The sequence below is a fragment of the Nilaparvata lugens genome, chromosome 7 (genome assembly GCF_014356525.2).
Source record: "Nilaparvata lugens isolate BPH chromosome 7, ASM1435652v1, whole genome shotgun sequence".
Classification (NCBI taxonomy): Eukaryota; Metazoa; Arthropoda; class Insecta; order Hemiptera; family Delphacidae; genus Nilaparvata; species Nilaparvata lugens.
The window spans coordinates 62,117,407-62,144,324 of NC_052510.1; the positions used below are offsets into that span (position 1 = coordinate 62,117,407).

General features: G+C 34.8%; 2 protein-coding genes across 2 annotated transcripts in view; both read right to left on the minus strand.

Annotated features, from left to right (window-relative positions):
* The window catches only part of LOC111061132 (death-associated inhibitor of apoptosis 2), a 36,831-nt gene extending 16,031 nt beyond the window's left edge, over window positions 1–20,800 (minus strand). The window contains exons 1-6 of the mRNA XM_039433333.1: window positions 19,997–20,800; window positions 14,770–15,100; window positions 12,132–12,293; window positions 7,751–7,932; window positions 6,671–6,805; window positions 143–294 (exon numbers count right to left, since the gene is read on the minus strand). Coding sequence (XP_039289267.1) covers window positions 143–294; window positions 6,671–6,805; window positions 7,751–7,932; window positions 12,132–12,293; window positions 14,770–15,100; window positions 19,997–20,485 — 1,451 coding nt within the window. The 5' untranslated portion in view covers window positions 20,486–20,800. The remainder of the gene's footprint in view (window positions 1–142; window positions 295–6,670; window positions 6,806–7,750; window positions 7,933–12,131; window positions 12,294–14,769; window positions 15,101–19,996) is intronic.
* Window positions 20,801–26,600: 5,800 nt separating this feature from the next.
* LOC111062445 (polycomb protein SCMH1) overlaps window positions 26,601–26,918 on the minus strand; it is a 60,410-nt gene continuing 60,092 nt past the window's right edge. The window contains 1 exon segment of the mRNA XM_039433331.1: window positions 26,601–26,916. Coding sequence (XP_039289265.1) covers window positions 26,813–26,916 — 104 coding nt within the window. The 3' untranslated portion in view covers window positions 26,601–26,812.

Sequence of the window (26,918 nt, forward strand, 5' to 3'; positions counted from 1 at the left end):
GGACCTCACTATAAATGTAAAGACTTTAAGGTAACATGAGTAGCCAGTCTTAGCGGACTTCCAGATTAACCTTTTTCTACTGAAGTCATGGGAATAATATCCTCACTGAATCCGCCTTTAGACTTTTAGGTGACATCCTTACCAGGTTTCGCGGTGATCATCTTCCTCAAGTTGTACGTCTAGGACAGCGTTGATAAGGGCCTGAGCCGTCTCGAAGGGCGGAGCACCACTGGCTGCCCTTTGCCTAAGGGCCGTCTTCACGCGCGAAAACTCCAGACCCAGTTGTAGGGCCGACTGAAACAAATAAAACGCACATTTTTAAAACGTATCGTACCACTGATAATATAGCTTAGCTGCTGAAATATTTGGTAAGCAAAGAACGATTTGAACAATTTTGCCGACTTGGGGTATGATCACGTTCGATGCCTAAAGGTGCGTACAGATATACGCGCCGCGAACATGAGCAATTCAATTTATTTCACCAAAACACAAAAACAGTACAAAGATGTGACAATCAGAAAAAAAAACAATTATTATTCTAAAATTCACATTCAATCAACTGATGCCAAGCTTTTCATATCTGTATCTTACCTTTTCTGTGAAAATACAGATATAGTCAGCTGATTAAAAGTGAATTGCTCATGTTCGCGGCGCGTATATCTGTACGCACCTTAAGGCTCAACTCACACTGGCTCGACTCAAATCGTACGACTCCAGTGGAGGAGACTCTAGTCTCTTGACCTTACGACTTTCTTGCTCATTGTCACTAAATCAGTTCCATGCTACTCCATTTTCTAACCTTATTTTATTAAAAATATGAGATCTAATTCGTCACTACTTAGCATGTAAAAACTGTATAATAATTATTATGAATTTTGTCTTATCTAAGATGATAAAACATAACCTCACTTTTATTACCTCACTTTTATGCTCTTGAGCATATAATTATTCTATGTTTTCAACAGGGCTACTTCCCTGACGAAATGAAACGGGCTATAGTCATTCCATTACATAAAGGAAAAGAGAAATCCAGTTGAATAATTATCGTCCCATTTCCCTCTTATCTAGTATTAGTAAAATTATAGAAAGATGTGTAAAGTCGAGACTAATTCCTACTTAAATACATATAAATCTTAAATAGTTCGCAATTGGGTTTTCAAAGTGGCCTTAATACTTCTGATGCAATATTTAGAGTGAGTAGAGAAGTTATAAATCATTTAGATAGAGGAAAAAAGTGCTTGGGAATCTTTCTGGACTTCCAAAAGGCTTTCGACACAGTGGACCATGAACTCTTGCTAAATAAAATGGAAATTATCGGTTTAGAGGCAATATTTTGAAATTTTTAGGTCGTACTTAAACTTAAGGTCACAAGCCGTAAAAATGATGATACAATTAGCAACGATAGGAGAGTTGAATCTGGGATCCACAAGGAACAGTGCTTGGCCCAATTCTATTCCTAATTTATATTAATGATTTATTAAATATTGATCTAGACTGTGGCTCTCTACTCACTTTGCGGATGACACTGTAGCTCTGTTTCATGGAAATTCATGGATGGAAACATTTGAGAAAGCAAATAATGGTATAGCAAAGATAAAAAAATTGTGTGACCACAATAAATTATGTATAAATAAAGATAAAACTGTGGTTCTACCCTTTACCTCACAATGGCTGGTAAGCCCTCTGAGGAGTAGCAACTTAAAATTATTATTCATAAACCTGACTGTAACCAGTCTTATTGCCAGTGTGTTCCTCTCTTTGTTCATGATTCTGTAAAATACCTGGGCATCATGATAGATTCTCGACTAAGGTGGGGCCACATATTTCTTATGTTTGTAATAGATTAAGGAAAACATTTTATAAGTTTGTTTAATTGAGAAATAGTCTTCCATTGTACCAGTTGAGGATGGTATTCCTGCCCTAATCTCTTCTGTAATGAATACGGCATTGTTGGATGGGGAGGTTGTGGATCTTCCATCTTACAACCCTTATTTTGCAATATAAGAAAATTGTAAAAATATGTCTGAATAGACCAGTTAGATATCCCACTAACCTAATCTATAAAGAATTCAAAGTTCTAAGCCCTGAGGATTTATAAATTGAACTTATTAAAATATGTATTTGAACGACCATTAGATTTTCCAGTGACTCCTGAACATGGATATACAACACGTGGTCAAGCCAGAGAGAAACTGTATGAGCCGAGATGTGTAACTGCATCTGCGGCTGGTCATGCAGCCTTTCAGGGTCCTCGTTATTTAATGTTTTACCTTTCGATATTTCTAGAGAGTCCTCCTTATCGATTTTCTGTAGAAGGTTAAGACTGTATTATCGGCTTCATAAATTGTTTCGTTTCGTTTTGTTTCATTGAAATATGTTTTAAACTTTATTCTGTAAACTAGGCTATATAAACTAAGCATTGTAATCAATTTGTTTCTTTTTGTGGAAGATGTGCATTTTTGTTTAGATTGCTTAATGGCATAAGATAATACTATTTATGTAAGTAGCTCTATATAGTACTTGAAGCAGCTGAATCGTTTTTTCTTATATATTTTCTGTAATTCATAAGACGAACCACTCCTCGACGCAGGCCTAGCCTAATGAGGAGTGCACTTGATATTTTTTATGTTTTATGCTTGTAAAATTGTACAATGAAGTGAATAAAAGTTATTATTATATTATTATTATATTATTATTATTATTATTATTATTAAAAATGCACGGTACTACGCAACTCGAGTCGAGGCTCGACCATGTCGAGTCGAAGCTGTCGACATGACGAAATCGCGGAGACTAGAATCATAGAGAAACAATAGCATAAGTAGATATCCCATGGTATAGGGCGTTTATGTCACAACTTTTACTGTTATCTCAAGCCGATAGTTCATGTAATTCTTTCCCGTGAAGCTGTGTGACACTTGTAGTCTCTCATATTGTGCCGTTCATACACTCTCACCCCTACAAAACAGTAAAATTCGACAATAATCAAAAGTAATTGACTTGAGATAACAGTAAAAGTTGCGGCATAAACGCCCTATACCATGGGATATCTACTTACGCTATTGTTTCTCTATGCTAGAATCGACTGGTCTGAGTGTCACCATTTGAAAACACATGCTGTGTCGAGAAGAGACTAGAGTCGCAGTCTCTTCTCGACTTGAATTGCGTTAGTGTGAGTTGAGCCTATATGTGCAAGTGCACGTCAGATCATGCATGAGTCGAAAAATAATCTGGAAAGAGCAATTGAAACACTTTGTGACATGTCTGTAGCTACTCACACTGAACGCAACCAGCAAGTGCACGCGTGTTCCTATTCAGTGTTTGTATTTGTGTTCAGTGTGAGTGTTCCATTGCTCATTCCAGATTATGTTTCTCATCTGCGCACTTGGTCATGCATAGTCTCGCGTGCACTTGCACACACACGCATCCATTGTGATCACACCTTAGAAAGCATAAAACGTATAGGGTGATTATAAAAGGACTTTGTAAGCACATCAATATTTATGAAATTATTACAGAATTGAGAAAGGTGTCATTTTGTTACAAAACACTTCACATTTAAGGTGTGGGTGTTATTTTTACAACTTTGAAAGCACATAAATATTTATTAAAATTACTTACAGAATTGAGAAAGGTGTCATTTTGTTACAAAACATTTCAAAATTAAGGTGTGGGTGTTATTTTGGTTGGATGTGACAGCCGTTGGTAATGCGACATACATACCACCGATAATTGATTTCTTGCCACACTCGTACCAGCGTAACTTGTGCAACCGCAGCGATCCGAATTGATCCGATTTCAGAGATCATTAAGATTGTCTGGTAGAGGCGGAACATAAACCTTATCCTTAATGAAACCCTACAGGAAGAAATCCATCGGTGTTAAATTCGGTGAGCGAGGTGGCCATGTAATTGGCCCTGCATGGTTAAGTTAATCCAGCAAGAATGAAAGTGATTGTCTAGAGAAAATCCCGATCTTCTCCGTGGAAATGAGCTGGTGCAAAATGAACAAGTGTCCTTTACTTTCAGCATGACCGTCATGTTCGGGATTTTCTCAACTTCGCTGAAATCGATTATCGGTGGGATGCATGTCGCATTACCAACGGCTGTCACATCCAACAAAAATAACACCCACACCTTAAACTTGAAGTGTTTTGTAACAAAATGACACCTTTTTCAATTCTGTAAGTAATTTCAATAATATTTATTTGCTTTCAAAGTTGTGAAAACCTTTTATAATCACTCTGTATATTTCGATCGGAAGACCAAGAATGCGTTGGATTGACGACGTGGAGAATGACTTGAGGCAGATGGGTATCAGAGGATGGAGAAGGAAAGCTCAAAATCGGGACGAATGGAGAGGCATATTGCGGGAGGCCAAGACCCTCAATGGGTTGTAGAGCCGAGGAGTAAGTAAGTAATATTTTCGATCAGCATCGTACTATAGATAACATCAGTGCAGAATATGAAATATTAGGTAAGGAACAATTTGACGGGAAGCTACTACAGTGAGATTCTCGTTGAGAAGTCAGCGAAAAAGATAGGAGTACAGTGTTGTCGATTCTCTGTCACCATCGCCTTCTATACTAGATACCTGTAATTCAAGTTATTCCGGTATATCTCATGTAATGTTAATTGCTGAGTAAGTATTAATAATGATCAACTCTATGGCCTGGTTGCACAAAAGCCTTTTAAATTTTAATCACGATTGAATTCCACGTGATCCAATCAGAAAAGGTTTTTCTGAGAGGATGGCTTCTCTGATTGGCTCTGATGACATTTAATCGGGATTAAAATTTAACAGGCTTTTGTGCTACCAGGCCTATAGTGAGGTACACATTAAAATGACAGTGTTCGATTTGCAATGGTATTGCTATCCTTGTCTATCATTCAACAAAGCGGATAGCGCTATCTCTTTCTTGCTTTTCTCTGTTGCCAGATCGTCTTTAAAAAAGTAGAATTGATAATTAATTAACAATATATTTCATCTTAATTATTAAATTATTGAAAAATATAATTTCTTGCTTAATAAAATATAATTGATTATTTCAAACGAGAATGAACAATATAATACTACATCAATAAACCTGTATCAGCTACCGTTTATAGAAGGCATTGACAAGACAGAAGATCGGCAACGTTGTTCTTCTATCTTTCTCCACTGACATTATAACGTGGACCTCACTACAGTACAACATCAGATATACCGGTATCAGGTATCTGCTGGTACCTCTATATATTTAGTATGTTGAATTTATTTTGATCACAAAAGTTAGACCATAATTATTACCGTCTATATCAATCAATCATCTTCATTCAGACATACATAAAATGTAGGCTAGGATACATGAATGCGTCAATTATAAAATTCTTAGCAATATAACAAGTCATATATATATTTGTTCTGACGGACTTGTTATATTGCTAAGAAATTTATAATGACGCATTCATGTAGCCTAGCCTACATTTTATGGCCGAAGACTGATATGGCGAGCGAAGCGAGCCTGACGGCTAGTATATGAATAAACATAACTTATATTATAATGGACATCATGGTTGGTTTTCAAAAAACTCATCCACCGAGTAATATGCTTTTTCGCCACACTGCACAGAAAGCAGCTGTTTTCCAGTCCCTACGTAGATCTGAAAGACCTTGTTTGCAGACGACGTCAGAAAAGGGTTTCTTTTCCGGTCTAGGCCAGAAAGTATCTCTTTCCAGCCGCTCATGGAAGTAGTTAATAAGTCATCCGCTAGATCGGGCGAGTGTCCACTTTCATCATCAGCTGAAGTCGCCATGATTTCAGTTCCAGTTTCGAATCAAACTAATTCGCTTCGCAACCAGTTATTCAATTATTTATTGTTGATTAGTGCATTCCGAATTTTCAAAAATGCTTGAAGATGACTGTGGTATTCCAAGTGAAATTTTAAAAGTATCTGAAATCCTGACTGCAAATCTTCTACCACTAAAATCAAGAGATAGGTACGATAGCTTAACGAGTATTCTTTATTTGTATTCTTTATTTATTTTGTCAGCAATACCTGTAGTGTGGCGAAAATATCGTTCGCACCACGAGCAAAAATGTTTTTCCAGCTCTCAATCTTTTCTAGTTCTCGGCCTACGGCCTCGGACTTGAAACCGATTTCGAGCTGGAAAAATCTTATTTTCTGCTCTAGGTGCGAAATATACTATTTCAATTAAGATTTATTGAAGGTCAGCCTTGAATTTCTCAGTTTATTTATTTATTCCATTGTCATTACAGATCATAATTATAATAAATATAATATGATTGGGAGAAGACAACAGGCATAGCCCAAAACTGTCTTCTCCCAAATTTTACAAATACAAGTTTCAAAAAGAATAAGGTTAAGATTTCACTTTCACTTCAAAAAGTCCCATTTCCACTTCAAACTAAAGACTAAACTAAAAATTTTGAATTTTGATATTTAAAAACTGATTGGAAGCAAAAATATTTCACTCAAATCTCTACAGATTGGAAATTCACTGTTAGTGGATGATAGTTTGAGAAAAGATGATAGTATAGAAGGCATTGACAAGACAGAGGATCGGCAACGTTTTTCACTGTCTTTCTCCACTGTTATTATAACGTGGACCTCACTACATGTCAAATGTATCTAAACCAGTTTTATGACAATAAAGTGAGATGACTTACAGTGGCAATAGGTGAGCTGATGAGTTCCTGTAGCTGTGATTCGGACACAGGCAGCCGAGTCCTTCTCTGCGCTGGGGCGGGGGCCACTGAATAGTCCGCGTTCGGCTTCGACACTCGGCCTAGCTGCTCCTTTATCTACAAAAACAAATCAATTGTTTAATTGATGTTTTCTCAACTGTTTACAAACAAATTCATTACTGTAGAATAGTTTATATACCGATACTTGATAGTCTAATGTCTATTGCTATAGTGAGGTCCAAGTTATAATGGCAGTGGAGAAAGATAAGGTAACAACGTTGCTGATCCTCTGTCTTGTCAACGCCTTCTATAAACGGTATCTGATACAGGTTTATTGATGTAATATCAACTGCTCATTCTCGTTTGAAATAATCAATTATATTTTATTAAGCAAGAATTTATATTTTTCAATCATTTCATAATTGTTACGATGTACTATTTACTTAATTATTAATTCTACATTGTTAAAAGACGATCTGGCAACAGAGCAATGCGTGAAAGAGATAACGCTATCAGTTTTGTTGAATGATAGACAAGGATAGCAATACAATTTGTAATCGGACACTGTCATTATGATGTTGACCTTACTATAATAGAAGAATAGGAATTCTAGAATATGGAGGAAGATAGGAGAACAACGTTGCCGATCCTCTGTCTTGTCAATGCCTTCTATAGACGGTAGCTGATACAGGTTTATTGATGTAATATTAACGGTTCATTCTCGTTTAAAACAATCAATTATCCTATTATATTAAGCGAGCAATTTCTGTATATATCTGATTATTTTTATATCTGGTTATTTTTATAACTGTTTATTTATGTTTTACGGATCTCAAAAACTGTACTAACGATTTTCACGAATTTGGACATAGTAGGTTTTAATATAAAGATTCGATTGCACTAGGTCTCATTCTTTGGAAAACAGATGATAATTTCGTCGTCTCTCGATAACAGAAGATGCGTGTGCCTATGTGGGAGAGAGACCGAATTATTTCCAGCTGTGTAATCATAATCAATCAGCGATAGAGCCCTCCTAGTATGATTTATCCGTTTATTATTTACCTGTGACTCATCTAGTGGAGGCCTCAAGAGAATTGCCTCGTCGACGAATGGCTGCCCCTTGACGAGCAGAATGAACTGGCAGTGAGGGAACCAGCGCGCATGCTCCAACCAGGGCTCGTCACTGGGGTCCCACATGCGCAGACCACCGTCGCAGTGGAAACAGCGCACCTGGTCGCCGCTACCTGCAACCCAGGTTAGGTTAGGATTCAACACTAGAATATGGAAACGTGATATGACAAGTAATGAAGAGGGCATGAATGGTAATACAAACGTTTTCATTCATTTTAATGACCATAGGGTAAATAATTTATGTGGCACCAATATAAATCGGTCACATCTTATGTGAAATTTGATTTGAAGACTGTTTCAAGTTCATATCTTCAATTGTTATTAAGGTATTACAAAAAAAATTACAATTCAGTACATTTCTTGTAATATCCATGGTTGAACAACCCCAACCAATGACGCACCCCTTCAAAAAATCCCAAATTTTAGTACCTGACCCCCTATAAATAAGGCAAAAGGCACCCTGTCATTCAATATTTTAAAATATGGAAATTATCGAAAAAATTGTATGCAAATTCAAATTTATTCCACACTCAAAATTACATATACATAAATCAAACAAAGCTCAACATGACAACACAATCCAACCAAAATGTGATAATAATAAACGGTAAGTGAGAAAAAACCACTGGCATAAGATGATTCTTGTTCGCCAGTGGGAGTAGGAGATAAGTTTATCATACGCTTAACCTGATTTAAATTGAGTTAGCACAGAATAGAACATATTAAATGAAGAATCGAAACAAAATTCACAACAAAATAAAAAATTCTCTCGAGATCTTACACTATATAACTATGGTACTCTCTTATTCATAGATACAGTAATTCATATAAATACAGTGTAAACAGGGTATATAGAAAACATTACATGGGAAATATAAATATAATAGACTATAAATATATAGCTACATTTAGCATCAACTTGCTAATGCAATAAGTAAGTTCCCTTATTGTTTTTCGTTTTCTTTGTTTGTAAAGTTTTTTGGAAAATAAAGTTCAAAGTTCAATAGGAAGAGGGAAAATCATAATATTCTTATATGAACAAAAAAAAAACAAAATATTCAAATTGAAAATAAAAAATTCTGGCAAATCGTAATACCTAAACGAAAAAAATCACAAAATATTCAAATTGAAATAAAATTCTGGCAAATCGTAATTTTTATATGAAAAAAATATCACAAAATATACAAATTGAAATAAAAATTCTGGCAAATCCAATCTCTTATGTTATTTGGGACAGTTTTGATATATGGAAATTCAATTAGATCTAATAATTGATATGTTTTTATATATTATAGTCAGTAGTACTTGTTTATACCACTGTATAATACATTGCACAGTACACCTTATTTCAGAATCGTTAATTGAATATAAATTTTTCTATTGCTGACCATTTTTTATTAGTTTCAACAGCTAGTATAAATTTATAACATGTAGTACTAAGGTCACTCATTTCGGGGAAACCCTGTATATACTGAGGTTGAAAAACTTCACACAATAGCACGTGCAAAAGTCACGTGGTTACAAACAAATACAAACAACGCTAAAAATAGACTTCAAAAGCAGATGTCCAACAACAAACTATAGTAGAAAGTTTGCCAGACATTTTAGATGGCGCACTTTTACATTTCTGAACGTTGCCAAGAAAAAAAAAGTTTGATTGCATCACAGCCAAGAATGAATAAATTGCAAGTACTAATGAAATTGAAAAAATAACTCAAGGTTGTAACTTCACTATCTCCTTACGTTAATAAGATTTTCAACCGATTCCAATTTATACATATACTACAAAGGTGAAGCCTGTACAAGGCAAATGTACGTACTTTTGTGGTTTTTACAAGAAAAAACTTCTATCAACTTTTCGATTTTATTTCTTAACTAGCAGGTAACCCGTGCTCCACAAGGGTTTATTCTAAAACTTTACAAACTGAAAACTTGACGTAATGAAATCTTGGAAAATTGAAAATAGGCCTATAACCATCCTCGGTTAATTAAGAATATTTATGCAAAATTTCAAGTTAATCAGTCCAGTAGTTCAGACGTGATGATGCGTCAAACATATTTTTCCTATCCCGTACGTGTATAAGTCAGTTCTTTCCTTTATTATAGTATAGATTAATGATGTAGAATTTTTCCATGATGAAATAAAAACACAATGGCCCAGTTGCACAAAAGTCTGTCAAATTTTAACAGTGTTTAGACGTCTCACGCTTATCTGATTGGCTCTCTTGAATTCAACTGTCATTTAATTACAGTTCTTCTATGCAAACCGGGCCAATATATGTTAGTTTTTACTGGTAATGTTTAGTTTTGATTTAGTTTCAATGTTTAATTAGTTTAAGCTCAACCTTTAGGTTACTGAAAATAATGCCTCGAGCATCGAAAACCTGGGTTTGTGAAAGTAAATCATTACCAGTAGAAATTATTTTTTGTATCTTAAATACTAGTAGTTCTGTGAACAGTAGACCTCACGCAGTATTCTCATCCACAAGTACCTGATTGAATCTATAGACCTTATGGAAATACAGCAATAGACTGACACATCTGTGTAATCACTTGTCAGCTGATTTATGATGAATAATTCTATAGTCTGATTTTTACTCTAATATTGGCGTATGAAGGAGGCTCCTTTTCCTTTTATATTATACTTGAAATGCAAAATTTCCAAAAACCTTGTATATACGTCGACGCACAATTAAAAAAGGAACATACCTGTCAAAATTCATAAAATCTATTACCGCGTTTCGCTGTAAATGCGCAACATATAAACATTTAAACATTACGAGAAATGCCAAACCGTCGACTTGAATCTTAGACCTCACTTCGCTCGGTCAACTACAAAGGTGAAGCCCAAATATACGTAATATGTCTCTTGTGGTGTTTACAAGAAAAAACTTCTCATCAACTTTTCAATTTTATTTCTTTATTAATGATGTTTTAGAATTTTTCCATGATAAAATTATTACAAAATGGCCCAGTTGCACAAAAGTCTGTCAAATTTTAACAGTGTTTAGACGTCTCACGCTTATCTGATTGGTTCTCTTGAATTCAACTGTCATTTAATTACAGTTCTTCTATGCAAACCGGGCCAATATATGTTAGTTTTTACTGGTAATGTTTAGTTTTGATTTAGTTTCAATGTTTAATTAGTTAAAGCTCAACCTTTAGGTTACTGAAAATAATGCCTCGAGCATCGAAAACCTGGGTTTGTGAAAGTAAATCATTACCAGTAGAAATTATTTTTTGTATCTTAAATACTAGTAGTTCTGTGAACAGTAGACCTCACGCAGTATTCTCATCCACAAGTACCTGATTGAAACTATAGACCTTATGGAAATACAGCAATAGACTGGCTTCTCCACTTCTCCACACATCTGTGTAATCACTTGTCAGCTGATTTATGATGAATAATTCTATAGTCTGATTTTTACTCTAATATTGGCGTATGAAGGAGGCTCCTTTTCCTTTTATATTATACTTGAAATGCAAAATTTCCAAAAACCTTGTATATACGTCGACGCACAATTAAAAAAGGAACATACCTGTCAAAATTCATAAAATCTATTACCGCGTTTCGCCGTAAATGCGCAACATATAAACATTTAAACATTAAGAGAAATGCCAAACCGTCGACTTGAGTCTTAGACCTCACTTCGCTCGGTCAACTACAAAGGTGAAGCCCAAATACACGTAATATGTCTCTTGTGGTGTTTACAAGAAAAAACTTCTCATCAACTTTTCGATTTTATTTCTTTATTAATGATGTTGTAGAATTTTTCCATGATAAAATTATAACAAAATGGCCCAGTTGCACAAAAGTCTGTCAAATTTTAACAGTGTTTAGACGTCTCACGCTTATCTGATTGGTTCTCTTGAATTCAACTGTCATTCAATTACTTTTTCTATGCAAACTGGGCCAATATATATTAGTTTTTACTGGTAATGATTAGTTTTGATTTAGTTTCAATGTTTAATTAGTCTAAGCTCAACCTTTAGGTTACTGAAAATAATACCTTGAGCATCGAAAACCTGGATTTGTGAAAATAAATCATTACTAGTAGAAATTATCATTTTTTGTATCTTAAATATTATAATTATATTATCTATTAAAAAAACATATTGTATTTTTATTCAACATTTCTAGAATAACATTAGATTTTTTTGAAAAGAAGTCTTGTCTGAATAGTTCTCATGTCATTCAATCATGATTAAAATTTAACAGGCTTTTGAGCAACGGCGCCAAAGTGTTTCATTTTACTAAACATAAAAATTACACAGATTTGGTACCCAATAACATTATAGGGGAGTTCCTTACCCGCATAGAAGAAGCCAGCTTCGGAAATGTCTTCGGGCGTTTGAGATACGTCTGCAGGCCAGTTGACGAACGTCTGCAGTCTGGCTTCGTACATCGAGTATTTGGGATGTTTGGGGATCTTGTGCGATTGTACTCCTAGTTCACGCATTGCTGATTCCGAATCTGAAACAAAACCATATTATTCAATTTGATAAATTTGTATTATTACTTTCCTTGCCCTATTACCATAGGTAAGGAAAATATTGCTTTCCAAATAAATTAAGGTACCCTAATTTCAAGTTTTCTATACGTTTCAAGGTCCCCTGAGTCCAAAAACATGATTTTTGGGTGTTGGTCTGTGTGTGTGTGTACGTCTGTGAACACGATAACTCCATTCCTAATCAACCGATTGACTTGAAATTTTAAACTTAAGGTCCTTATGCCATGAGGATCTGACAATAAGAAATTCAATAAAATTGAATTCAAAATGGCGGATAATTACTGAAAAACCATGTTTTTCACGGTTTTCTCGAAAACGGCTCTAACGATTTTCTTCAAATTTATACCATGGATAGCTATTTATAAGCCCTATCAACTGACATGAGTCTCATGTCTGGGAAAATTGCAGGAGCTCCGTAATATTCTTGTGAAAAATGGCGGATAATCACTAAAAAACCATGTTATTCACGGTTTTCTCGAAAACGGCTCTAACGATTTTCTTCAAATTCATACCATGGATAGCTACTTATAAGCCCTATCAACTGACATGAGTCTCATTTCTGGGAAAATTGCAGGAGCTCCGTAATATTCTTGAGAAAAATGGCGGATAATTACTAAAAAAAAAACAAGTTTTCACGATTTTCTCAAAATAACTTGACCGATTTTTTTCAAATTCATACTTTGTATAGTTATTTATCAGCTCTATCAACTGGCATGAGTCTCCTTACTGGGAAACTAATGGGGGGTCCACCCCATCCTTGAGAAATGGACTTTGTAACCTCCTTCTCGTGCATGAAATAGGTAGGTAGCGCAGTTCATAAAAATAACACATAGTCGAGATATTTCATATGTAGAACAGCTGTTTTGACGACTTTAAAAAAATGTCGACTAAAAAAATCATCGAATTTCACATTTTACACAAAGGAAAAAGTACTCTGAAAACAATTATATATACACAAATACAAAAGTATGATCGTAGTTTCAAATATGAGCAAGGAAAGTTGTGTGAGTGTACTACACCAGATTTTTCAATTGAGTATTCTCTGTGAGTTCGCCGGAAATAGACCGTAAAATTTTCTGTAAGTTCACTGGAAAAAGAACAATCTCAATATTGTTTGAACAAGTTAGAACAGTCTTCATCGTTTGAACAAGTTTGTTGCTATTTTAATAAACGAGTAATTGTGACATTAAGGGCCGGTTTCCGAGCTCGGGATTTAGTCAAGTCCTAGACTTTAAACAGCTGGAGTCAGAAAATGGCTTTCCAAAACAGGGCGTCGTCGCAGCTTTTATAACAGTAGTCGTAGTTTTTATTTTCTCATCTCTATGATTGGAAACGTTTTTCCTTGACGAAATTAGACATTCCTAAATAATTCAAAATAGCTGAAACTTTACACTATTTTCTCTTTATTTTATTTTGTGTTCAATTTTCTAGTTTTTCGAAATTTAATTCAAACCCCCGTTTTGAAAACCAATTTTCTGGCTCCAGCAGTTTAAAGTCTAGGACTTAGCTAAATCCAGAGCTCGGAACCGGCCCTACGAGTTTATTACACAACCATTATTTCTTGTTCTTGTAAGATTTTTTCAGAGATTGTAAATATATAATATACTGTAGTTGGGTCCACGTTATAATGACAGTGGAGATAGATAGGAGAACAGTGTTGCCGATTCTCTGCCTATGGATTTAATAGATATAGTCATAGCCACCTTCAATACAAGGCCCTGGCCTACGATATTGCAACGTCGCAGCGTAGGCCTAGAATCTATAACATGATTGGTGAAAAAGATTTAAAAAATACCAGCTGATCTTTTTCACCAATCATGTATTAGATTCTAGGCCTACACTGCGACGTTGCAATATCGTGGGCCAGGGCCTTGTATTAGAGGTGGCTATGATATAGTCCATAGACGATGTCCATGTATTTGTGTAAAATGCTCATGACAATAAAGAATGAATTGAATTGAATAGTGAAGTCCACGTTATAATGACAGTGGAGAAAGATGGGAGATCAGCGTTGCCGAACCTCTGTCTTGTCAATGCCTTCTATAGACGATAGCTGATACAGGTTTATTGATGTATTAACTATTCAATCCAGTTTAAAATAATCAATTATATTTTATTCGTCAAAAACATTTATTGTCAACTAATTATATTTCTACATTGTTGAAAAACGATGTAGTAATGTAGCGGAGGTAGAAAAGTATAGCGCTATCTGCATTGTCGAATGATAAACAAGGATAGCAACACCAAATACTGCCATAACATGAACCTCACTACAGGATAAAACTGATAATACAGGTTTTATACCTGGGGGAAACTTTACTTTGAGTGCACCTGTACTATCGATATTTAAATATCGATACTAGATACTATCGATATTTAAATATCGATGTTAAAATATCGATACTCAATACTATCGATATTTTAATATCGATATCCTACCTTGTCCGCTGGAACTCGGAAACCTCAGCTCGACTCCTTCGGGACTCCTCCTCCGCCTCTCACTGACTGCTGTCGGTTCTGTGACGTCACCGGTCGCTCTCCTCTCTCCACCGTCTTCGTTCTCTGTCTCCACCTCCTCCTCCTCATCATCATCCTCATCCTCCTCAGAGTCGTCCTCATCGTCGTAATAGTCGAAATGGTCGTAGGCGACACCGTTCGAGCGCAGCATCTGGATGAAGCGACAGTGGGGGAAATGACGTTCGTGCTCCTCCTCGGGGATGTCTCCGGCCTCCCAGTGGCTGACTATGCCGTCGCAGAACGCGCATTGCACCTGGTAATCATACAAATAGTTTAATAATTATCTAGTGTCTTTTTTCTTTAGAACTACTGTTGAATATAAATAAAAATAGAAATCTAAAAGAAATTAACCTTTATACCTAAATCTGCATCCTTTATCCATAATATGGGATCGATGGCGTCAAAAACATATAATACACAAACATACATAAGGCATGTTAAGCAAGACAGCATTTCCGACAAATCATCACTCATAAATATTCACTAGCTAGCACTGTAGTATGAAGTCTTGCCAGTATGAAGTCTTGCCAATTGAGGTGTATGAAGACATAATGACGACTGCTTCAACCGAAGGTCAGCATTCTTGGATTGACCGTATTGTCGATGAGAGCAAAGAGGACCAATCTAAGAAAGGATTATTTCCTCAGAACTTTCTAGAAAATCAGCCGATGCCAAGGGAAGGATCTTTCTGTTATGGCTGTGTGTTCAGTGATTTCAGTACCACTCCAGATATGACTGTCTAGTTTCAAAAATCCAGTATTTATATAGTCTTTCTTCAATAAGCTCTGTCAATAAAGAATTTTCCAAGCCTTGCCATGTACCTCAGGGAGTACCACAAGGTTCAATATTAGGACCATTGCTATTTCTTGTTATGATGAATGATGCAGGTTTCAGCACTGATTCAAGAATAGTTTGCTATGCAGATGACACCTCCATGCTCTCGACCGATTCTGACATTGCAACTCTGAAAGAAAAGATGTCTACTTGTCAAGAACAAGTGAGCCTATGGTTCAGGGCAAATAACTTGCTTCTCAATAGTGGAAAGACACAAGAAATGATCTTAGGTTTGAGACAAGTGGATGAGAGGAATGTGAAGAGTGTGAAGATTCTTGGTATACACCTCGACCAAAGACTAACATGGGGCCCTCATATTGATTATGTATGTTCTAAGCTGAACCGAGTTTTGTATCTCCTAAGAAGATTGAAGGAATGTGTTCCTAAAGATTACCTTAGGATGACATACTTTGCTTTCTTTCAAAGTACTTTTTCGTATGGTCTCTCTCTATGGGGGTGTTCTCCTGATACTCATAAAATTCTACTGCTTCAAAAGAAGGCAATAAGAACTATTTCCAATGCTGACTACTTGGAGCACTGCAAGCCATTGTTCATCAATCAAGGGATAATGACTGTTTATAGCTTGTTTGTTCTCATGTTGGCCGTGAATGTAAAGAAAAATATGAATGAGTTTATATGTAGGGAAAATATTCACCACCATTATACAAGAAATAGGCAACACATTGATGTGCCCTATACCAGACTTAATAGAGTTCAGAGAAGTTCAAAGTTGGTTTCTTTAAAAATATTCAACAAGCTACCCATCAGTGTGAGAGCTATGACAATAAATGCCTTTAAAAATAGATTAAAATGCTTTTAACGGAAAATCCTCTTTATTCACTAGCTGAGTATTTTAATATGGATGAAGGGATATTTAACAATTATTTCTGAACATATGTTTATATTTCCTATTGACATTATACTTTAAAGTAATATTATTGTATTATAGTACATAGAATTTGAGGAATTGACGTGATTATTTGTTTAGATCTTAATTTAATTTATGGCTGACGTTTCCAATTGTATATTCTGTATACTTAAAGGAATAAACTTCATTATTATTATTCTGCTGATATGCTTCTTCACAACCAGATAGTTGGTCTTTAGAGTGCTTACGGATCCAAGTCAAGTAAGCACACTTTACTATTGAGTTTGTTGACTGATGAATATAGTTCGTATTATACATGTAACAATAACATACCTACAGCTGACTATTGTTGACTAATTTGTTGACTATTGACAATATTAATGTATTATTAAAGTTCATATTATACAAGTATTAGTCACAGTTGTTTGTCCCACTATTTTTCACTTTGTTGGTATGATGGTGTTGTGTAATAGTCACTAGTTTTCCTCACTGTTGTTTTCCGTGATGTTCAGGACCCTTCTTGTTATTGAACAGGTGTCTAAAACAACTGATTTCTGTAGTTGAGTGTACAGGTCGGGTGAAAGATTCAGTTGCTCTATGGATTTGTGAAGTGATTTTGGAATTACGGCTGTTGATGATATTACAATAAATAAAATATTATTATTATTATTATTATTATGTATCAATTAATTTTGATTGTATCAAGATTGATTGTATCAATGTACTATTTCTAAGGTTTTTTTTTTAATATAATGTAAAACTTGACTCCTCCAGTCAAACCTTCTTTAGAAGGTTTTGGAGAATTTATAATTCGTCTGGTTTATGATATTTGAAATGTTCTACTGAAAGGGAATCTTCTTATCTTTTGTCATTCTCGCTTTTTTTTTATTATTCTTCATTTGTTTTGTTTGTAAGATTTCTTTTTATAAGTGTATTTTTCATTTTTGTTTGTTATATTTTCTATAATAAACTCCCTTCTTCTGGGGGTACCAGGACGAAGGAAAAAGGAAAAAAAAAGGAAAAAAATCTTGTACTTGATCTGTAATAAAGTATGCCTTGCTTTTCAAGTGCTTGGATACAACTCTCTCGAACGCTCTTAAATCCAACTGTTTTACTCCTGTAGGCAGCCTATTGAAGTATCGCAATGCCGAACTCCTGAAGCACACCTGTGATCTCTGAAGGCGTACTCTGGGAATATCAATCAGCTCTCGATGTCTGGTGTTATGTTCATGCACATTGTCAGTCCGAGTCAACAGGTACTGCTGGTTCTTCTTGACATACATCAGACAGAGAAGTAGGAAGTGGCAGATTACTGTTAGAATACCAAGTCTAAAGGTGCGTACCGATATAGGCGCCTCCAACCCGCTCCGCGCACGCTCCGCCCTCGTTCCGCCCTCGCTCCGCAGTCGCTCCGATCATGAACGTTACGGGAGATGCTAGCTCTTCTCGCGTTCCACTCTTTCTCCCCGGACGATCATCATTCGATCTGCTCGAGTGACGTTCGATTTCGGAGCAGAGCGAAAGTCTGTACGCACCTTTAGAATACCAAGTCTAACAAGAAGGGGCTTGCAATGTGCACGATATTCGCTTGCGGTGATGATTCGGGCAGCCCGTTTTTGCAGCTTCAGTCCACAACCTTTGCTGAATGACCCCACATGATTAGGCCATAGGAAACGTGAGTGGAAGAGCGCGTGATGCACCATGACTAAATAGGCCTCAGTCACATGACCCCTCAGCTTCAGCAGCAGAAGACAAATTCTGGATAGTCTTGTGGTCACATGCTGAATATGGCTGGCCCAGTTGAGTTGTCCAGAAAAAAACCCAGTACCTTGACAGGGTCTTCAAAGCAGTCGTTAGGTCATGTCAGAGGCCCTGAAATTGATCAGTTGCGACCTGAAAACTCTGACACTAGACCTGAGCCAGCCAGGTCACACGATATTATTATTATTATCAGCAGGAAAGTTTCATGACAGGCTGCAGATGATATGCTGGGTCTTGTTTGCATTCAACTGGAATCGGTTTGCCAGGAACCATGAAGTTGAAGACCGCAAATGTTCAGCTGACATCTCCAACACCTGCTGAAGGTCACGGCCAGATGACATCAATGATGTATCATCCGCAAACAAGAGCGGTGAACCATCACTGTCGATGTCGTTTATCATAATTATAAATAGGATCGGTCCCAGGATTGATCCCCGAGGTACACCGTGGCTCACTGGCAGTGGACAGGAAGAAGCTCCACCCAGAGACACCACCTGCTGCCTCCCAGCCTGATAGGTCTCCAGAATGGATTGAAGTCAGAAAGAAGAGCGTGCGTGGGTGGTACTCGTGCAGCCAGAAGCTCAACTGGATCCTCAGGAACAACAGGAATTGCACTCACTATGTCGTTTACTGACTCTATGAAGAAACTGTTGAAAGAGTCATGGCTTGCAAAATCAAGTTGAGTATCTATTATATAATAATGGAAAGAATTTGCTTACACACGTAATAGAATAGGAAATTCACGAATGACGCATCATCACGTCTCAACTACTCAACTTGAAATTTTGCATAAATATTCTCAATTTATCGAGGATGGTTATAAGCCTATTTTAAATTCTTCAAGATCTCAGTTCGCCAAATTTTCAGTATGTCAAGGGTATTAGACCCTTGCGAAGCAACGGTTACCTGCCTCTTCTAATGAAGTATTTCAATAGGACTACTAAAATGTTTAATTATAATATATGTTATTAGTACCTTCTTTATACTTTTTCATATAAACACAACTAGTTTTGAGCACTCATGTCATTTTCAAGCGTCAACATGAATTTTGAAAAGATGTACGATTTTATAGAAATTGCAGTTTAACTAACTGCTGGGATATTATTACTTTATAATAATTACTTCAAACATCCAATGAAAGCTATATAAATAGAACTAAGGACTTCTGCTACTGCAAATTTTGACCGAAGAACTAAATAACAGAAGGATATTGCAACCAGACCGGGAATCGAACCCGGTAACTCTCGGTTGCCGGCGAGTCCTTGATTCTATCTATATACTTTTATATAGATTAATTACTGACTCTATGAAGAAACTGTTGAAAGAGTCAGGGCTTACCTCTGAAACCTTACCTATTTAAACCTTACCTAAAGGCTTACCTATTTAAATAGGAGGAAGAACAAAAAATATATGCCTTTCTGATAGAATCAGTAACCTATAAACACGGCAACAGTGTGTTCCTATTAATGTATTGAAATAACATTGGCCAAAAAGCCCCGTATTGCAAACTATGGTATGCACGGGCAGTATAGACGAGTAAGTGATATTTTATCATTAATATTTAGTGGATAAAATAGTATATTACATTTTGTCCGCTTTTACTATACGGTATAATTGATAACTAACTTGCACTAGACCTAAACAAAAGTCATTTTATGATTGAGGAAAGTAATTTAAGATTCTCACCTTATCTGACTGATGAATGTAGAAGAATCCAGCACGAGCTAGACTCTCAGGTGTAACTATGTAAGCTTTCGGCCAATTCGTAAAAGATTCTAGTCTTGCCGCCTCACTTTGCTGGTAATCTATTATAGGAGGTCGAGAGAGCTGAATGGCAGAACCAAGAAGTGACGTTCTAGGATTAATAATAACAGAATCCAGCTCAGTTGAACTACGATTTGACAATTCTCTGGACGACTGTGTGCTTTCAATAGGAATATTTCCACATCCTGCAGGATTATTGACGAATGGACAGGAAGGATTCAATGATGCATGTTTGTTCATTGCTTTATCTCCGTAATTCCATTCAGATATTGTTTTACCACAAGCGAAACATTTTACTTCTAAATCGTGTCCCAAATAGTAGAATCCTGCTTTGGCTACACGTTTAGCATCAACTATAGAGTTGGCGGGCCAATTGGCAAAAGTCAAGTATCTACTTTCTTCTGAATTCATATTGTTAAATGGATTAAAACAAATTAGCCAAGTTACTACCTTATTTAGAAAAGCCTACATCGATTGCTGTAAACTGCAGCAGACGAGAAAACTTATCAGCATTAACCTCACTTTTAGCACTTTGACTTCTACCGTACTACATGATCACAAAGCTTCAATACTACATGCAAATTTAGGTTTTTAATTTATGTTTGTTGTGCATATTGGCACAAAGAAGCACTAAAATTACTTCCTATTTCTGGTGTTTACGTTTTAAGGTTATAGTGGTTGAACTTGAGAATTTTTGATAGAACGAAGACACAGGAAGTCAATAAAAATTCCACCAATTCAGGAGGCATCGATGTGTTGACAATTCCTGCAGTTGTGCCAACATCAAAAGTGCACCATTTTGAATGTGATACAAAACTTGTTGCGTTGCATTGATACGGTATCTTAAAATGATACAGTACTTTATTTTTCATTATTTTGTGGACTTTATTATATAATGTTATAGCCAAGAAAATAAAATGCAATATTTATATTAAGATTTTCAGGTTTTTGGGTTACACCCTCTGACACCATTTTGTGTCTCACATTTGTCCCAGGCTCCCAGCTTGCTCGAGACAGGGTCACCACGGTGGATGACCTAAGGGTCCAGCCACACAAAGCGTTTTTAGATGAGTCGGCAGGGCAGGAAGCTCTCCGATTGGCTGAATATCAGTTGATTCTGGAACGCCAAACCAATCAGCCGATTGGAGAGGTTCCTGCTCTGTCGACACATCTAAAAACACCTGAAAAAACGCTACCTAATGTGTGACTTAGTCCTGATGTCATACGGGCCTTACAAAATATATCTTCTCCAGAGCTTTAAATTTAACTACATGATTCCTTATTGATTATTTTGCAATTAAAAACTAGTAGAAGAGGTTCAACACGTAAAAAAATCAACTTTAGTAATTTCAATTATTTTTATTGAACAGAAATAAATCACTAATTTTACTTTACATGTACTATCTTATAGAAGATAGTACTATCATGTACTATAATTTACTTTACAATTTTACTATTCTGTAAGTACCCGTGAATTATTATGTAATACGCATTTGCTTGTGGTCTGGTGTAAATATTAAGCATTTTTACTCACTGTATTTAGCAAACGATACATAGAGTATCCACTGGAAAAATATATATTTTATACAAAAGTCAATACCTGAATAGACAGGTATCTATTTTTTTGTCAAGTGAAAGAGTTATATTTGTGAACAATACGGTACAGTATTATTGATAATTATAGAATTAAGGTGTTTCTGTAGGTGAATCAAGGTTTAAATACCTTGAATAGTGGTAGATTTAGGAATTCTTACTTTAAGGTACCACTTAATAGATAGACCATCTCTTACTGAAAGAACTATGTTTTACCAAATTTACAAAATCAACTACAAGTGCGGTGTTTATTATACAATCAACATGCATTTACATTAATTTTTACATTTTTTACAACAATTTTATTCATCATTTAACTCTCATGCCACATTAATTTTGCATTATCACAGAACATTACACATTCTAACGGTGTAATAAAAAAATATTTTAGTTGATCCTCATTCACTAAATAAACTACGAATATTGTAGATGATTGAGGGAGGACTTTAGCTATTAATTTAAATTTAAAGCTGAATTCGCATTCATCAGTGACAGTGAAAGTGACCGGCACAGTGAAAATATAATTTACATGAGTTCTTATTGGACTGTTCCCACTCAACGAATATGAATAACCCCATTTGAACTTATGGGAATAATATTTTCTCTTTAGCGATCACTTTCACAGTCTCTGTACGTGGGAATCTATCTTAGATCTGTGGTATTTGGAAAATAAATTGAAACACACTAGAATTTTATGAAAAAGATTGAGTTGATTGAGGATACAATACTAGTAAATACAGAGTGATTTAAAATGAACGTCCCAATTTCAATCAATTATGTTTATTTTAATGACGGTGGATAGAAACCAACTTCACATCAAAATTAATCACGGAATTTCCACTTTCATTGAATAGTTAGTATTAATTTCTATCATATTATACCATGCATATTGTGTGAAAATAAAAATAAAATTTGATTTAATTTGAGAGAAGTTAAAGATAGAGCATTATAAGGCTCAACTCACACTTATGCCACTCAGGTAGGTCCTGGCTGCCTAAAAAGCAGTCGTTAGGTCATGTCAGAGGCCCTGAAATTGATCAGTTGCGACCTGAAAACTCTGACACCAGACCTGAGCCAGCCAAGTCACACGATATTATTATTATTATTATAGGTCGAGAAGAGACTCGACTCTAGTCGAGAGCATGTGTTTTCAAATGGTGACACTCAGACCAGTCGATTCTAGTCTCCGCAACGTCACCATTTGAAAACACATGCTCTCGACTAGGGTCGAGTCTCTTCTCGACCTGAGTCGCGTAAGTGTGAATTGAGCCTTAGTGTTATTTGTTCCCTACTTTTGAGGTTTGGATGATATATTTACATAAATGTCGTCAGAGACTCAAGAGGAGGGGACTCACAAATCTTATAATACACAATTATATGCTTGATGCTTCTGTAAGTAATTTTATGTGTAATCAGTTTGTGTGTACCGTTTTTAAGAATAAATATTTTTTTGAAATAAGAATTTCATTCAGTTTGAATCACTCTGTATTATTCGTCATTTTGTATCTTCATTTATTTACAAGGAGACTGGGGAATTTACATTCAACTATCTATCAACTCAACTAACAAGGAACTTTCCAAATAGATGGGTACACATCCTAAAAAAATTCCTGGAAAAAGTAAATATTCTGTGGAAATCTAAAAATTAAAAATATATATGCAGTCTTCACAAAATAATTACTTTGACAAAAATAGTTCATTCGAAACAAATTTATTATGGTTATAAAAATTCCCTACCAACCACTCTTTGGTCTAACAAATGTAGTAAATATATAAGATGAGAATTACAGTATTTCCACCATTTCCAAATAGAATACATCAGAAAAATATTCAAATTGAATAGATGGCAAAGGTAGGAACATAACTTATCGACTAATTAACATAAATGTATGTTCATTAAACAAAAAATTCAAGGATTCAGAAAAGAGATCGTCTTACAGCGAAGAGATATAATATTATTATGCTAAGCCTGACTAACTCATCCTAACTGTGCCACCTTAAAATATTAAATTTTACCAATCTCTTCTAAACTTAATCACAACTAATAAACTTAACCAAATGTTGCCTAGACTTTGCATTCAGACAATGGCACAATCTAAAGATTCTCATGCAGATCAAATATATAAATGGTATATTATAACCTAAAGACTTCATGAAAATAATTTTTAAAGTCCTTGTAATATAAATCATCACCCAAAAACTTACCAAGTGAGCTTGCAAAAAATGCTTGGTATATTATATAACCTAAAGACTTTATGCAAATAATATTTTGTGATATAAATCATCACCCAAAAATTTATCCAGTGTATAATTGAAAATATCAAGGGAAAATTCCTAATCCACTAAAAATATTATTCAAACACAAAAAGAATTGACCACAATAAATAAAAAACAATTTTTGCAAGCTTATACACACACCAACAGCAATGCAGTAAAATAATAATTGTATAAGAGTAAATAAACGGTATGAATAATATTTAATACCATCTACAGGTAATTTGAATGAGATTGCCTGTATAAGATACAAATCAAATTCATTCAAGCATAAATTTATCAGATGACAAAGTATATAGTTCATGATAATTGATCTAATAAATACATTCAAATGTTATTGAAGTTATTATTCATTCATGTAAAATATTCAATCTCACACGATAAAAAATTCATTCATCTGAAATTTTCTTTTCAGATTAATTAAACTTGGATAACCAAGATTGGTTCAAATAGTAAGTAATAATGACAAAATTAGAATTGAAAATAAAAGATTTCACTATGAATAACATAAAATTGGAAAAAGTAACCAATTACAAAAAAGGTGAGATATAATAGAGTATAAGTGGTATTAATTAATAATAGGTGCTTAAACAAGTGTTATGCACACAAGAATAAAATATGAGAAAATGATAAAAATCAAACAAATAACAGAATCTAGATAGATCTATATCTAAATAACTTTACTGCTAAATAAACTCTTTTTCATTTTTATTCAATTTACATTACTTGTATTAAATAATTACCTTGTATACAATATTATTAATATCACTAAAAGTAGGAAATGATATTCAACAAAAAAACACAGGTCTCAAATAATGTCTAGGAGTATATACAAAATGTGAATTATATTTACGATTATCAACTTCACTTTAACAGTAGAGTTCCGACTATTTCCATTCCTTAATAATCAAGATAAATTATTACAGTATTTGGAATCAGAATTTCAAACAAAATTTACCATTCAACATGCATTACTAAACATGTGAAATGTTTTTTTTTGAAGACAAACAAACTATTTGAATTTCTAATTCCATCATTATTCATTACTGTACCTGAGGAACAAAAGTTACATTTTTTCAAATAATATCTTTGATGCTCTTATTTTAACAAGCAACTAACAATAGGTTTTATTTCAATAAGGTCAAGTAATGAATTAAATTTCCTTTTTTCATTCTTTAAGAACAAACAATTACAACAAGAATAACATATGAAGACAACTTTTAACCTCTTAATAACTAAAAATCAGGAATATCTAATTTTGTTCCAACATTAAAAATAAATTTTTAATTCTGTTCTCTTAAAATTACAACGATCCCAAGGAGAAGATTCTATAGAAACTTGCATTGGCTTTTCTAATACCAATTATGGCTTTTAATATAATATCAATTGGCTTTCTAATAGTAACTATTCCAAATTCTAAAATCAGCAAATAATACTTACTAAAAATCAGGAATAACTAATTTTGTTCCAACATTGAAAATAAATTTCAATTCTGTTCTCTTGAAATTACAACGATCCCAAGGAGAAGATTCTATAGAAACTTGCATTGGCTTTTCTAATACCAATTATGGCTTTCAATATAATATCAATTGGCTTTCTAATATCAATTTTTCTCATAATTATATCATTATTAATTGTACATAACCAACTTCCATAGCTATATGTATTAATAATTTGATAAATTCACCATTTTTATCCGAATGGAATGTGAATGGGACGACATTTTAAGAACCATAAGCTGCGTTTACACCAAAGTTATTAACAAAATGTTAATCATTATAGATTCCAGAAGATTGGAGGAAACTTGACAAACACGTCATTATGTTCATCATGTGTACCGTATGATAAGTTATATCATAAGTTATAAGCATCACATTTTGTTAATAACTTTGGTGTAAACGCAGCTTAACGAGGCCTATATAATGATAATTATACCTATTTATCATTCTTGTAACTCATTATTATCATTAGTTTTATCATTCTTGATAGTGCATATAGTATGGGTATATAATGAAGTACTGTGTATATTATAATAGTAGTCTATTGTATCAGAAAATAATAAAAATTGTATCATTGATAGAAAAAATATCGATAATTCAATTAATATCTTTATATCTTCTGTACCAACTGCAATATTTTACCATTTGCACCCAAAATGGAATAAACCAGGATTGATATAAAACCAACTAGGCTTATAAAATGATAATTATTGTGCAGTATAATATTATCGGTAATAACTGATGTAGAACAATGTCCTATAAAATGATAAGTCTTGTATAAATTATAATATATATAGGTAGGTAATGAAATCCATTATTCTTCTTCTTTGGCTAAGTCTTATCCCAATCATATGGGGTCGGCATTTTCCTCCTTCAGCCATCTCCTCCCCATGTCTCCAACCCCTCTCCAGCAGATCAGCCTCTGTCTCTCCACCTCATTCTTGGCCTTCCCCGCCCTCTCCTGCCACCCAGATCCAAATCCTGCACCCTCCGTCCCACATAATCCTCCTCATATGTCCTAACCACCTCATTATGGCCTCCTGCACCTTCCTACCCAATGGCCTCACCCCAACTGTACCTCTACCTCACCTCACCTCATTACGAATCCTATCCCTTCTATGAAATCCATTATTACTAATCAGTAAGGAAATTATGTTTAAAAAAAAAAGATAATTCAATTAAGATCTTTGAATCTTCTGTACCAACTACATGTATTTCATCCGAAATGGATTAAATCAGAATCGATATATCGTTATATTCATTATTAGTCGTATACAAAGATAAATGTACCTTTATTTTTCTGTAACCAATCGAGATAATAGCCGGAACTCTACTGTGGTTTACCATTACCTATTACTGCTGAAACTATTTATCACAGTGGACGTCTCCCGCGAATCCTGCTGACTATGTTGAATATCTTCAACGCAGGTCCAAGCTTCAGTCCCATATATCTCATCATCATGTCCGTATTCAGAGCA